The 12,940-nt window shown below is 42.1% G+C and overlaps 1 protein-coding gene across 4 annotated transcripts in view; it reads left to right on the forward strand.

Annotated features, from left to right (window-relative positions):
- The window catches only part of col16a1 (collagen, type XVI, alpha 1), a 108,499-nt gene extending 97,212 nt beyond the window's left edge, over positions 1–11,287 (forward strand). For all 4 annotated transcript variants that reach the window (XM_065471142.1, XM_065471143.1, XM_065471146.1 and 1 more), the window contains 22 exons: positions 226–279; positions 373–426; positions 544–597; positions 674–718; positions 821–874; positions 963–998; positions 1,086–1,148; positions 1,225–1,296; positions 1,420–1,473; positions 1,633–1,677; positions 4,052–4,096; positions 4,335–4,388; positions 4,507–4,560; positions 4,661–4,711; positions 5,137–5,226; positions 5,339–5,374; positions 5,503–5,547; positions 7,168–7,362; positions 7,631–7,694; positions 7,886–8,062; positions 8,150–8,227; positions 9,197–11,287. In XM_065471142.1, coding sequence (XP_065327214.1) covers positions 226–279; positions 373–426; positions 544–597; positions 674–718; positions 821–874; positions 963–998; positions 1,086–1,148; positions 1,225–1,296; positions 1,420–1,473; positions 1,633–1,677; positions 4,052–4,096; positions 4,335–4,388; positions 4,507–4,560; positions 4,661–4,711; positions 5,137–5,226; positions 5,339–5,374; positions 5,503–5,547; positions 7,168–7,362; positions 7,631–7,694; positions 7,886–8,062; positions 8,150–8,227; positions 9,197–9,390 — 1,614 coding nt within the window. In that variant the 3' untranslated portion in view covers positions 9,391–11,287. The remainder of the gene's footprint in view (positions 1–225; positions 280–372; positions 427–543; positions 598–673; positions 719–820; positions 875–962; positions 999–1,085; positions 1,149–1,224; positions 1,297–1,419; positions 1,474–1,632; positions 1,678–4,051; positions 4,097–4,334; positions 4,389–4,506; positions 4,561–4,660; positions 4,712–5,136; positions 5,227–5,338; positions 5,375–5,502; positions 5,548–7,167; positions 7,363–7,630; positions 7,695–7,885; positions 8,063–8,149; positions 8,228–9,196) is intronic.
- Positions 11,288–12,940: the final 1,653 nt, after the last annotated feature.

The raw sequence follows: 12,940 nt of genomic DNA on the forward strand, positions 1-12,940 counted from the left end.
AGGTGTCACCACCTCAGAGCTAAAGCCTCATGGAGGTATAGAGCCAAGGACAAAATCAAATAGGGAGTCTCATGGGGATGTGATCCAAGCTAGTTAGCCTTTTCCACTCTTTGATATTGACTTACCCTGTCACTTTTATTTCTGCCAGGGGAGCCTCTCTCGCAGACATACATATCACATCCTCTTCTTCATTTTCTAATCCTTCTTCCCTCCTGTCACATTCAGGGTCAACAGGGTGAGCGAGGGTCAGATGGCCTCCCGGGAATGAAGGGTGATCAGGCAAGTATCACACAATCATTCTGTCTCACATTATAGCATGGAGAAAAAATAAGTGCTGTCCATATTTGATTGATTCTGTGATCTCTACTTTAGGGTCCTTCAGGGACGCCTGGGTACCCAGGAACCATGGGCCCTCCTGGACTGCCTGTAAGTCGCTCTGCCTGCTTGATTATGAAGAAACGGTAGCACTGACATCATCCTGACAGCTGGGGGTGATACTGACATGTCAGCAGACACTAATTTTCTGCCTTATTTATTTATCAGGGACTCAAGGGCGAACGTGGAAGCCCAGGAACTGCTGGCCAAAAAGGAGAATCAGTAAGGGATTGCATCAACACTGTTCTGGACGCTTGTGTTGGATATATTTGGGCTAAAACTTTCCTCCCTTTTGCAGGGGCCTCCTGGTAACCCTGGATATCAAGGACAAGCTGGATTGCCGGTCAGCATTTCATCGTAAATTTAGCTTGTCAATATTTAGGATCCGGCTTTTTCATTTATGATTTCTAAGTTTAATAACTGGGTGAACATTGTGCGTCTATAGGGCATTAAAGGAGACAGTGGACCAGCAGGGCCTGCTGGTGCTAAGGGGGATCAGGTATGCACTATAAAACACAAAGACACATAGACCTAACAGACAGATCCAGTACTACCGCTTACCAATGTGTTTCTCTTTATATTTTAAGGGCTTCCAAGGACAACCAGGCTTCCCAGGACCACCTGTATGTAAATGCTTTCAGTCCACTAAAGTAGCCATTTGTTCTTGATGTTACTGTTGAGACTTTCTGTATCACTGTGTTTGAATTTAGGGACCACCAGGTCCTGCCGGCAAAACTGGAAGGGAAGGACTTTCTGGGCTCAAAGGGGAAAAAGTGAGTACAAAACACACATTTAGTTGTTTCAGTTTTTGTTCGCACTTCAAATTAGACTGAAAATCTCTACTTTTAGGGCAACGACGGCACTCAAGGCCCTCAAGGACCAAGTGGACCACCCGGTTCAACCGGGTCGCCAGGGCTGATGGTATATGCATTATTTATTTTTTATTTTTTGCACTCTATAATCTAAGTATGACCCTTTCTGACCTACCTGTGAACTGTTGTTATGAGTACTTATCTGTCCTCTCTTATCTTGCAATATTAAAAGGGCCCCCGTGGCATTGACGGAATTGACGGAAAAGATGGGAAACTAGGACTGCGGGTAGGTCACACGCATGAATCAGATGGGTGGTCTGCCCACACATGCAACATACACACAAACACAAAGTATATAATGAAAAAAAAAAAAGCAGTGATGAGTAAAGATGTGGCTGTAATAACTGATCTTTGGCACTTTCTCTTTTTATTCTTTTCTCATCAGGGAGAAACAGGACCTCCAGGCCCAGCAGGACCCCGGGGAATGCCCGTGAGTATTCCCTCCTCTAATCAGAATGAACAGTATCTTTTCATATTGTACAAAAATCATGTTATTATTAATAAAATCTTGCATCAATTTGATCTTGGTTGTTCAGATTTAAAACACTGAAACAGTTCCACAGTTGCAGAGAATGAAATCTTTAATGTAACTGTGCAGAGAATTAAGGCTGGCTCATTATTAATGTTGAAATTTATGTGGCTTTAATTTTTTAATAAAAAAGATTGTAATTTATGACACATCAGTTATTCATGAATTGCCCTCCTTGCTGGTGCACTCTTTCATGGATTGTAATTGGATTACAATTATATTGTTTAACATTAAAAAACCCTTCAATTTATTATTTACTATAAAATGTTATCTTGAGATTCATTTTTATACAGATAGAATATGCATCCTGGTAACACCGCTTGAAGTTAATGGCTGTGTTTTATGTCTTTTTTCCACACACGTGCATTTTCCACAGTATGTTTTATTTTGTCCGTACTCGAACTGACTATATCCCAAAACTACCTGGAATATTGTTTCCTTAATTCAGTTCACATCAAGTGATAAGTCCTCTCAGTGTGCTTGGCAGGTACCAGACAGCGTGTGCAGCATTCCCCCTTAAAGGACAACGGAGAGAGAAAAGTTCAATAGGCTACTGCTAATTAGCAAATTAGCAGTAGGTGATTTAGTGAGTTAAAGTCATCAGCTAAGCTGTGTCAGCAGCAATATCTAAGTGCACAAGTGCTCATTAAGTGATGCTGTAAATGTAAATGCCTTTTTCCTCTCAGCGTTAACATCAGAAATTAATCTAATTATTTCTTCAGCATGTTTTGGGTGATCCAGTCCATTTGGCAGACACTTTAAATATACACGACAATACAGCATCACGCATTTGCTGCAGATTTGTCATCCCAAAGGTGCTCTGTTGGATTCAGATCTGGTGACTGCGGATGCCATTTGACTACAGTGAACTCATTGTCATGTTTGAGGTGATTTGAGCTTTGTGATTAGCACAGCTCAAAGCAGTAGGCACACTGTGGTCTTTAAAGGATAGATGTGATCAACAATACTCAGGCTGTGATGTTTAAAAGATGCTCAGTTGGGGTACTAAGAGCTCCGGAGTTTACCAAGAAAATATCTCGCACCACTGAACCACCGTTATAAGACAGGATGGATCAATGCTTTCATTTTGTTTTTGCCAAATTTTGACCCTAACAAACAAATGTCATGACTGTCTTCTTCTGTTGTCCAAATTTGGTGAGCCTGTGTGAATTATAGACTCGGTTTCCTGTTCTTAGCTGACAGGGGTGGCAGCCAGTGTAGCCGATCTGTTTCAGTGTTTGAAGTGTTGTGCTTTCAGAGATGTCCTCCTGCAAACCTTGGTTGTAACAAGTTTTTTTGTTTTGTTTTTTTCTTCTCGTTACTGTTGCCTTCCAATCACGCTATCTGGCCGTTCATCTCTGACCTCTGGCATCAACCAAGCATTTTTGCTGCTCACTGATTATTTTCTCTTTTCTTTCAACCATTCTTTGTAAACACTAGAGATGGTTGTGTAGGTGAAAATCCCAGAAGATCAACAGTTTCTGAAATACGCAGGGCCAGCGTGTCTGGCACCAATAACCGCACAACGTTCAGTCGTGCTCGGTTTGAACTTTAAATGCACTGAGTTTCTATCATGTGATTGGAACAGATGTACCTAATAAAGTGACCAGAGTGTGTACATTGCCATGGCTTATTGCAAAAAGTAAACAAGTATGCAAATCAGCCTGCATGACTAATCATTTTGTTGTACCTTTAAAGCCGACCTAATGTTCTTTATGGAGACACAGAACGTCAAACACGGATGGACTGTTTTCACTCCTGATGTTGGGACTCACTTTGAAATTAAAATTAATTCAAGCGCAGAAAAAGGTTTTCAAGACAGGTGTGAGGATGTTATTCCTTGACTTTTTTAAAAGTTGCTTTGGGTTTGCCCTATGCAAATTAACTGACAGCGTGACTCGTGATATTTCGCTTCCCCTCATGTTGGAACAGCACTAACACGTGCAGTCTTTACCGACTCTTGTTAAGGTTGTAGATGTTACTCGTAATGTAACCAAATCTAAAACCTCTAACCTTCATAGCTCCTCCTAAGATCTCCCTAACTTTCTGTCTTGTATAGCAGCACAGCTTCGCTTCACTGGAGACATGACTAGCTGTCTGTCTCCCTCCAGTTCTCCTTTTTTTTTATTCCTCTCTCACCATATCACAGTTTGTGTTCTACCCAAGAGCAGGTGTTCAGGATTTTCAAAGACATGCCTGTCTCTTCTTTTGGCTGCTTCGACTTTGTGAATTTTTATACTGTACCAATCTCATTCTCTTTGATGTCTCTCCTCAGGGATTCAAAGGGAAAACCGGCCACGTTGGCTTTCCCGGACAGAAGGTTAGCCAGCGACTTGCTGCTTTACCGTGTCTGCCTTCTTAACTAGTCACATTTACACCGTCTTTCTTCTGCATGAAACCAAATAGTTTTATCAAGCTGATCATTACAATGAAAGTCTGTTTTTTGGGGAGTTTTTTGTTGCTTTGCTAACTTATTCTTTTGAATCTCCCAAAATCTGAGTCCTGCATTCTTATCGTGCTTCCTTTAGTTTATATTCATAAGTTTCTTATCCCTGCAGGGTGAAGCCGGACCCACAGGTCCACCCGGGACACCTGGCAGACCGGGACATGAGGTGACTATTTTGCTTTACATCTTTCCTCCAACTTGATTATAAAGCACATCAGTAATCTATGCATGGAAGCTGAAAGCGCGAGTTGGCATACATCACAGTCAGTTTGTGGCCTTTCCAGGGTGATCCAGGTACGCCAGGACCCCAGGGGAGACCTGGACCTCCGGGCCACCTTGTAAGTTCACTTCCATTTCAAACGTATACATTCATCATGTTGCGATATTTCAGTGTGTTAACAAGCTAGACGTCACAAATCTATTTGCTTTCCTCATCAGGGCTCTACAGGTCCAGCTGGACCTCCAGGACCTCCAGGCCCATCAGGAGTGGTAAGAGAGAGAATCTCTCAAATATCATGATAACTATTTAGTTAAACAAGAGCTGAATGATTGAATGTGAATAAATGCATCTTTAACAATCCCATAGGGGAGAATGGGTCGACAGTATAATCAGACAAATATAAACAAGTGAGCAAAGCGAGTAATATTTACACTGACTGTGATCGTGGAAAATAACTGCAGAGGCCAGAAAAGAGAAGCAAAAAAACATAAAGTAGAGTAGTATCTTATTTTCCACAACTGTTAATTAATGCGCCAGTAGAAAGTGGGAACGTTATGTGTTGGTGGGTCTGTATTGTTGGCGTATGCCTGCGTGAGGGAAGTGGAAATGAGGCACTATTGAAATTCTGTCCTGCTGCCAAAAATGCAAATAATGGAAGAGAATCTTCTCCATTTTTTCCCCCCTGGTTAACTAGGGTATAAAAGGAGATAAGGGCCAGGATGGAGAGAGGGGTCTTCCAGGGATGCCAGGATCTCCAGGGCCACCGGGGCACCCGGGGCCTATGGTTGGTACTTTTCTAAAATGACCCTATCTACATTTAATTAAACATAATTCAGACTGCCAACATTTCTCACTTAAATTGTTTTTTTTTCCCTTGCTTTGACTTTGTCTTCCAGGGTGAGCCAGGAAGCGATGGTTCCCCTGGAAAAGATGTGAGTAATGTCTGGGTGTGGTGTTGGCCCTCTTTTTAAAGTATAATGGAAGCAGACTGACAGATTATGTTGCGCATATTTCTTTCCTTGATCGATACTTGTTTTTCTGTTTTGTTTTGTTTTGACAGGGAGTGGCAGGTGTGCCAGGGGACAATGGGCAGCCAGGGCAAAAGGTAAGAGACGACTCTTCAGTGCAGTATTCTAGAAATGTGTGTGTTTGTGTGTGTGCATCCTCAAGGTGAAGCTCAGCCATCCGTCCCCTCTGCGGACCATCTGAACGCAGTGAGATCCACCCTTTTCCTGTTCCCTTTAGCCCACGGAGACTAATACCGGCACACTACGGTGCTGAACACGCTCGCTGCCCCCCTCCCACATTTCTGCTCAGTCAGCACTCGCACTTAACACAGTCATCAGATCACTAACCCTCCGACCCCTCTGCTGACACTCTCATTCCTTCTTCCCTCACCTCACCCTTCTCCAAACTGGCAGATGGCCGCCTGCTAACCTTTTGTAGCTGCAGTACTGAGCCTGTTGGATGTAGCCTGAGACGCAGGCTTTACAGTAGGTGGGTACAGTGATAAAGTTATTCTTCTGCCGCTGGGATAATGCTATTAAGGATGAGGGGAGATGCTAGATGAGGCTATTTGTCACGCTGACAGGACGGCATTGTCAGGGTTTTTAGCCGCACAGAAAAGGAGAACAGAGGAGAAAGACAAGAACGGACTCTTCTATTCTTCTCGCTCCTCTCTGTTTCAAGAGCCGTCTGTCTGCCGCTGATGTGTAAACATTAGACGTCCATTATGGGCTGCTTTGTCCTCGATAAATCACTGTCGCTAATGTAGCGGGCCTGTTTTTGAGTGTATTTACACAACCTGAGTGCTGAGCACCACAGTGTGGAAAGTGATATAGATGTAGTCAAAAGCCGTCTTATAGGGCTTAATGCAGGTATTAATATTGTCTGTATTTGTACAGTAGGCTTCCTAAATTGGCGAAATAGTTATATTCAGCAGCACAGTGGAACGGTGGTTAGCACTGTTGCCGCACAGCAAGAAGGTCCTGAGTTCAACTCCACCATCAGGCTGTGGTCTTTCTGTTTGGCGTTTGCCTGTTCTCTCAGTGTTTGCATGGGTTTTCCCTGGGTACTCCGGCTTCCTCCCACAATCCAAAGACATGCAGTTAGTGGGAATAGGTTAATTGATCAATCTAAATTGCCTGTAGGTGTGAATGTGGGAGTGAATGTGAGCGTGAATGTTGTCTGTCTCTGTGTGTTAGCCCTGAGACAGACTGGCGACCTGTCCAGGGTGTACCCCGCCTCTCGCCCTATGACAGCTGGGATAGGCTCCTTAAATAATTTTAAGTACTTCACAAGTAACATTTGAGGACCACATCATTTCTTGGTATTTCTGTGGCAAAACAAACAATATTTCCATATGTTACATTGTAAGTACAGTGAACCTTTCAAGACAATCGTATAAGCTCCACTCTCGTGGAGTGGCTTAACTTTGCCTAACTTCCAGGTACTTAACAGGAAAGGAAACACTCCTTTGGGAGGTTGGGTTTGAAGAGTGTTTGTGAAAGAAAAATAAAATAAAATTAATGGCTCCATCGTGATAAGTTCACACAGTTCTGCATATTTTGACGCTATTAAGTTGGTAACAGTCCTTATCACATTACTCTTGGTAAAATAAAAGTACAGTACAGTTATAGAACATCCATCATGCACATCAACATAGTGAATATTAAATAAAGGTGTAAAAAGGCGTGCATAACCTTTATTTGTCTCTGTGTCTCAGGGTGAGGCAGGGGCTCCTGGCCAGAGGGGTCCTCCAGGAGAAAGAGGTAGGCCAGGGCCCCCTGGTGGAGGAGCATATAGTTCCAAGGATGCACAGCCCATGATTGGCCCAGTCGGCCCCAGAGGGGAAAGGGGAAGTCCAGGCTCAGCAGGTGCCCCCGGCCCCCCTGGTCTTCCAGGATCGCCAGGAAATGACGTGAGATGCAGCTTCATTGCACTTTTGACCCGCCAGCCTATTGTTTTTGGTTTGATTTTTTTGTCTTTCCTCCAACATTTAATCAGCTCCAAATCATGCTATAACCAGGCTGGTTGTGAGAAAAATTGAGGAGACTGGCCACAGGCGCTCACTAGCTCCATCTGTTCTTGTAAATAATGAATTTTTTAATTATCTACCTTGATTAATGTGTGCTCGTCTGGTTTTTGTTTTGGGTTTTTTTCCCCTCTCTGTCTGTCTTCTTAAACAGGCTGTTGTCAATTACGATGAAGTCAAGAACTTCATTCGCCAACAGGTTATTAAGATCTTTGATGGTAAGGACATGTGCAAATGCACTTTGTGTGAATATTTAGTGGACAAAAAACCCACTTTGTACACTAGAGTAGTATTATCTCACGAGATACATATCTGTGTTTCAAGGAATGATTCTATTTGTCCTTTGGGAAACAGCTGCTCCTTCCTCTGTGGACTTCTTTTATTCACAATGTTTTCTTCTTCTCCCCAGAGAGAATGGCCTATTACATGTCTCGCATGCAGATGCCAGTAGAGATGGTGGCGTCCCCGGGTCGGCCTGGGCCTCCAGGGAAAGATGGAACTCCAGGTAGTCCCGGAACCCCAGGTGCCCCCGGTCTTCCAGGACAGATTGGCCGACAAGGCCGGCCAGGAGGACAAGGACTCCCAGGTGAGGGTGATAGTAATGTCACGTTATCATAAGCAGACAGTAAGCAGCTTTGTTGCCATGTGGTCATGTGTTACTTTCTTGCCCTAGGACCACGGGGACCGCCTGGAGAAAAAGGAGACAAGGGTGTTGGAGAGATGGGAGATGTAGGACCTCCTGGAGCACCGGGTAATGTACCCCACTCATTCATCATTCATCGTATAGTTCAGTGGCGGCTATTTGCCTCATTAGATTTCTTTCTTCCTTTGCTCACATTGTGTGACGGCATTTCCATCTGCGCACGCTTTATGTTTATTCTACTGGCTGAAATACCATAAAGGCTGCTAATTCCTTAGAACTTGCTGTTGATTAGTAAATTGCCAGCACGATGAGGTAATTTTTCATCGTTCTTAAATGGCCTTAATTAAAATCACCAGTCTGATTCTTTCAAGCCAAATTCGCATCTGAGAATCCCTAATCATGATGGAGTTCACTTAGCATGGTGTAAATTAGCAAATTAGCATCTGTGCTCACATTACATGGAGCAGGACGTTGAGCGTGGGCTGAAAAAGATGCCGTGCTACTCATAAAGTGATCAAAGTGGGAGTTTAATATCCGTTCATGTTTAATTCAAGTTCCCCCGACAACGGGCACGGAAATAACGTCATCTGTTCGAGATGATGCTTCGTGTTGTGTGCTTGTTTTATATATTTTTCTGATATGGCATGCAGATGATATTTGATGACGTTACTGATGATTAAATTCATTCGTCTTGTATCCACGCTTTTTTATTTTGGAAGTGTTGTACTTATGGATTTTATATTCTAATATTATACATCCAATACATCTTTAAAGGGGGGATAGCGTTGCATTTAGGAACTCATGTTTTTGCTATTACTGACAAAGCTGATGCCACTCTAATGCTATCTCGCTGGCACTTCTTTTTACAGTACTGTCAATTTGTTGTTTTTCTATAAACCAGTTTAAAGTACCTTTAAAAATATCTTTAGTAAACCGATCTACATTTTTTAAGGAAACAGGGTAAAATCTGGGGTGTTTTGTGCTCCTGGGCAGTTATGTGCTTTGCTCAGCTTGTATTCCAGCCTGTGAGGTGTTGACATGATGAATATATTCTCTGTTTTTCCTTTCATGCTGAAGGTGTTCCAGGCCCCCCAGGCTATGGTAAGATGGGAGCCCCTGGTCCCGTTGGCCAGCAGGGTGTCCCTGGGATCCCAGGCCCTCCTGGACAGCAGGGTTCCAAAGGAAAAGATGGCCGCTGTAATCCCGCAGACTGTATGAGCCATCCAGTAGAATACAGCCCCAAGGGCCCATCTGTCAAGGGCCCCTGGTAAAGGGCTACAGGGGATGGAGGAAAGGGGCAGGGGGGCTGAAGCAAAAAGACTACAAGGAGAAGAAAGAAAGCCAAACACCGTGACCCAAAGTTATTAAGTCTGACCACAAGATGGAATATAGGCACTGCCTTTGTTGTTGAATAGCTAGATTTACCCTCACCGATTTCTTCTATAGTTCTGAGCAAACATCTGCGATTTCTTTCTAAGGGCCTCGCTGGAACTGAGACCTGCAAAGATACACCGGCAGCACATTTTTATTGCATCATTGTTGTTCCCCCGCGAAAGCCAATTCGTTGCTTTTATTTCCTGCTCTTATTTTTGGTCTTGCCTCTTTTTTTCCGTTTTCCTCGCTGTGTTTTATTCCTTTTGTATATTTTCAAACAACCCAGGAGAGGTGACAAGAATCACAATCTGCAGTTTCTTCTTCTTCTTTTCTTTAAGATTCTGGTCTCGGCTGTTGTTTTTCTTTTTTTTTTCTACTCTTTTTTATACCTTTTCTTTGTCTAAATCTGTAGGAAGAGAATACACACAATTATGTTAGCACTGCTGCCATCTCTCATATCTCTGTTCCTTTCTGACACAATCCCGTTCTGAGTGCATCCCATGCATTTCTAATATCCTGTCTTGGTGCTTGAGGTGTGAAGAAACACAGTTGAATTTGACTTTTAAGAGAAAATTCCCTAGAAATGTTTTCCAGTTCTATAGAAACAGATGTCAAAAACTTACATTCAAGGAGTATCTGATGGATTGACTGTTTTGTATATATTTATTTTTTATATATATATATGGTGGCTTTTTATATACTTTCAAATGTTTTGATAAAAAGTATGGCTAGCCCCTTGTTTTTTTTTTTTATTGTCAATGGTTATCCAGCAATAAAAAGTGCCAAAAAAAGGGATTTTCTTTCTAAGGTCGATAAGCTTTCAAAATGGAATAATGTGTGCAGGAAAAAAAACAGCTTATTTATAAAAAAAAATACTTTTACACAGAAGACACATTGGATTTTGTAATTATGTTGGTAAAGTTCATTTTGTGTCCTCTTTTAATGCCAATATGTTTGGAAATGCAACCACTTTAAAACATTTCCTTCCATTTTGTACTTCAAAGTAGCGGCAAAAGCCATCTGTGTGCTTCACTCTGCCCAGATTTAAGAAGAAGCGGAAAACATGAGCAGCAATTGGGCCCATTTACCACAGGTACTGTAATCCAAGCACAACCACCAAACCCTCACAATCACATAAGGATAACAACATATTCTGAAAAAGCCTCACAAAGTGCTTTTGCAGTGCTACATGTTACTGTATTTTGGGGCTTTATCTGTTATTTTATCATTTTTTTGGTTTTGTTTTTTTATATCTGGAACTCTGTGAAGCTGTGGTCAGACTTTAGTTTTCCACAAAATAACCCAAGGGGAATGTTAAACTGAATTAAATTGCTTTTCAAAAAAAAAGCGTGGTATCATGTGGTCATCATTGTCAACCCTTGTGTTGAGGTGTATACTCAGACTGTTTTTCCCCTTTGTAGTCAGTCAGTGAATCCATGCAGTTGTTTGGTGTCTTTTTGTTCTGCTTTTCTTTATAATTGCCTTCTCCCGCTGTAGTTATCTTAACTTGTCATTACACTGACCAGTTGGGTTAGGACTTGTAGGAGGAGGAGGTTGTGGTAGATAAATGGGTTTAACACAGTATAAATGTTTGACGTACGTGTGAAAACCTAAATGGAAATACATATGAGTCAAAAACAGAGTTGTAGTCTTCTCTCAGGAGGTCAATCCCATTGTATGTGTCCCAGATATGCTTTACTGTAACAGCAGTGTGTTTGTGATCATTGTCCCACTGAAAAATGAAGCGGATGCCGATCATATGCTTTCCTGACGGTATTCAATGGTGTATTAAACTCGTCCTTTAATGGATTCATAACTTTATCATTTTTAACACCATCTCCAACACCATTGGTTGAAATACAGTCTCAAACCATGACAGCGCCATATTTTACTGATAGAAATGTAGATACTTGTTGTACCTTGTAACAGCAGTCTGGCGAGGAAGGAGCGGCTAGCAGGTCCAGCAAGCGTGTGGTGTGGGGGTTAGCCAAATAACCCGAAGCCAGTCGGTTAAATCCAATAACAGACCTTTATTCGCTGTCAGCAACATTACACCTTATGAGCCAGGTCTCCACGGCTGTACTCGTCCGTGCATACATGCGCGGAGATTGGTATCGCCGGCGCCAGCCTGTTACAACAGTATGGTTTCTTTTGAGAAAAGAACATGAGCAGCATGGAATGGCTGCCGCTAACAACACACACCCACTAGGAGACTCCCACAGCTATTACAATAGTAGGGCAACCCCCCCAGTGGTGCTATAACCCAAAAGGGTTGTTACAACCTCTCGTGATCTGCTCCTCTCCTGACCCTGCTCTTTTGACCTCAGCTTGTCCAGTTTCCGTAGATTATTATTATTATTATTACTACACACAACACACTATGCCGAGATATGCCAGATTTTTGGGCTAATAAATATTTGGGAACTGAGCTGTGCAAATATGCTATTTTATGCATCTCAAATGGTGCTATTTATTTTTTCTTTTTACCCTTTTCAACTACAAAAATGGGTATGTGATTTGCTACAGGTTGCTAGTAATAAGGTGCTTCAAAATATATATTGTTCATACAGTAGCTTGAGTTAGCTGTCTTTTTTTATGCTCGAATATTCACAGGTCAGTGTTAAGTAGCTTAACAAGTGAAATAGACTAGACTGAAGATGAGTGAGGAAACAGCCAACATCCAAAGGAAAACTTTCAGAAAACCTGGAGAAATATTGGTCAAGACCACTTAAAAAACATACCAGAAAGTCTGGCTGTTTTAGATCAAAATGGAAGCAAACCGAAGGATCATTCAAGACTTTTGCACGGTACTGTAGCAACTGTGACGTTGCCCGCCGTTTTTGGACATACTTGCCACCAAGTTGGTTTTGGGCTCAGAAGCAACCAGAAGTGGAAAAAAAAAAGAAAGAAAGAAAGAAAAGGGTGGGTTGCTATGCTAACAGCTAATACTAATAGCAACGCACAGACACACATCTGTTATTATAACTAGTAAAATACTAGAATGTCATTCATTAGAAGTGAAGCATAGAATTGTTGGATGGTTCATACTATCAGCAAGTCATATTAGTCAGAAAAATCACTAAAAATGCGCCAAATGGTTCGCTTCAGTTATCGAATTAGTGGATTAAGACTACAATAGCAAACACTAACTGGCTACAGGAGTTGAAGCACTTGTCAGCCTACAGCGTCACCATCCAGCTGGATGGACAAAAAAAACCCACCACACACAATCATGTTGAGGTACAAGTTGACACAAAGCAGAAAAATATAATAAAAAAGACAAAAGTTGTTCTGTTTTTCTTTTTGGTTTTTTTTTTTGGTTTTTTTTATCAGGTTTATGTATAATGCTACAAAGTTGAGCATGTAAGCACGCAAGTCTGTGGAGATTTCAGTCCACTTTTTAGCCAGCCACAAGAGGAACTTGTTTGCAACTTCTGTTGGCTTTTT

This window comes from Pelmatolapia mariae, linkage group LG22 (assembly GCF_036321145.2).
Source record: "Pelmatolapia mariae isolate MD_Pm_ZW linkage group LG22, Pm_UMD_F_2, whole genome shotgun sequence".
NCBI lineage: Eukaryota > Metazoa > Chordata > Actinopteri > Cichliformes > Cichlidae > Pelmatolapia > Pelmatolapia mariae.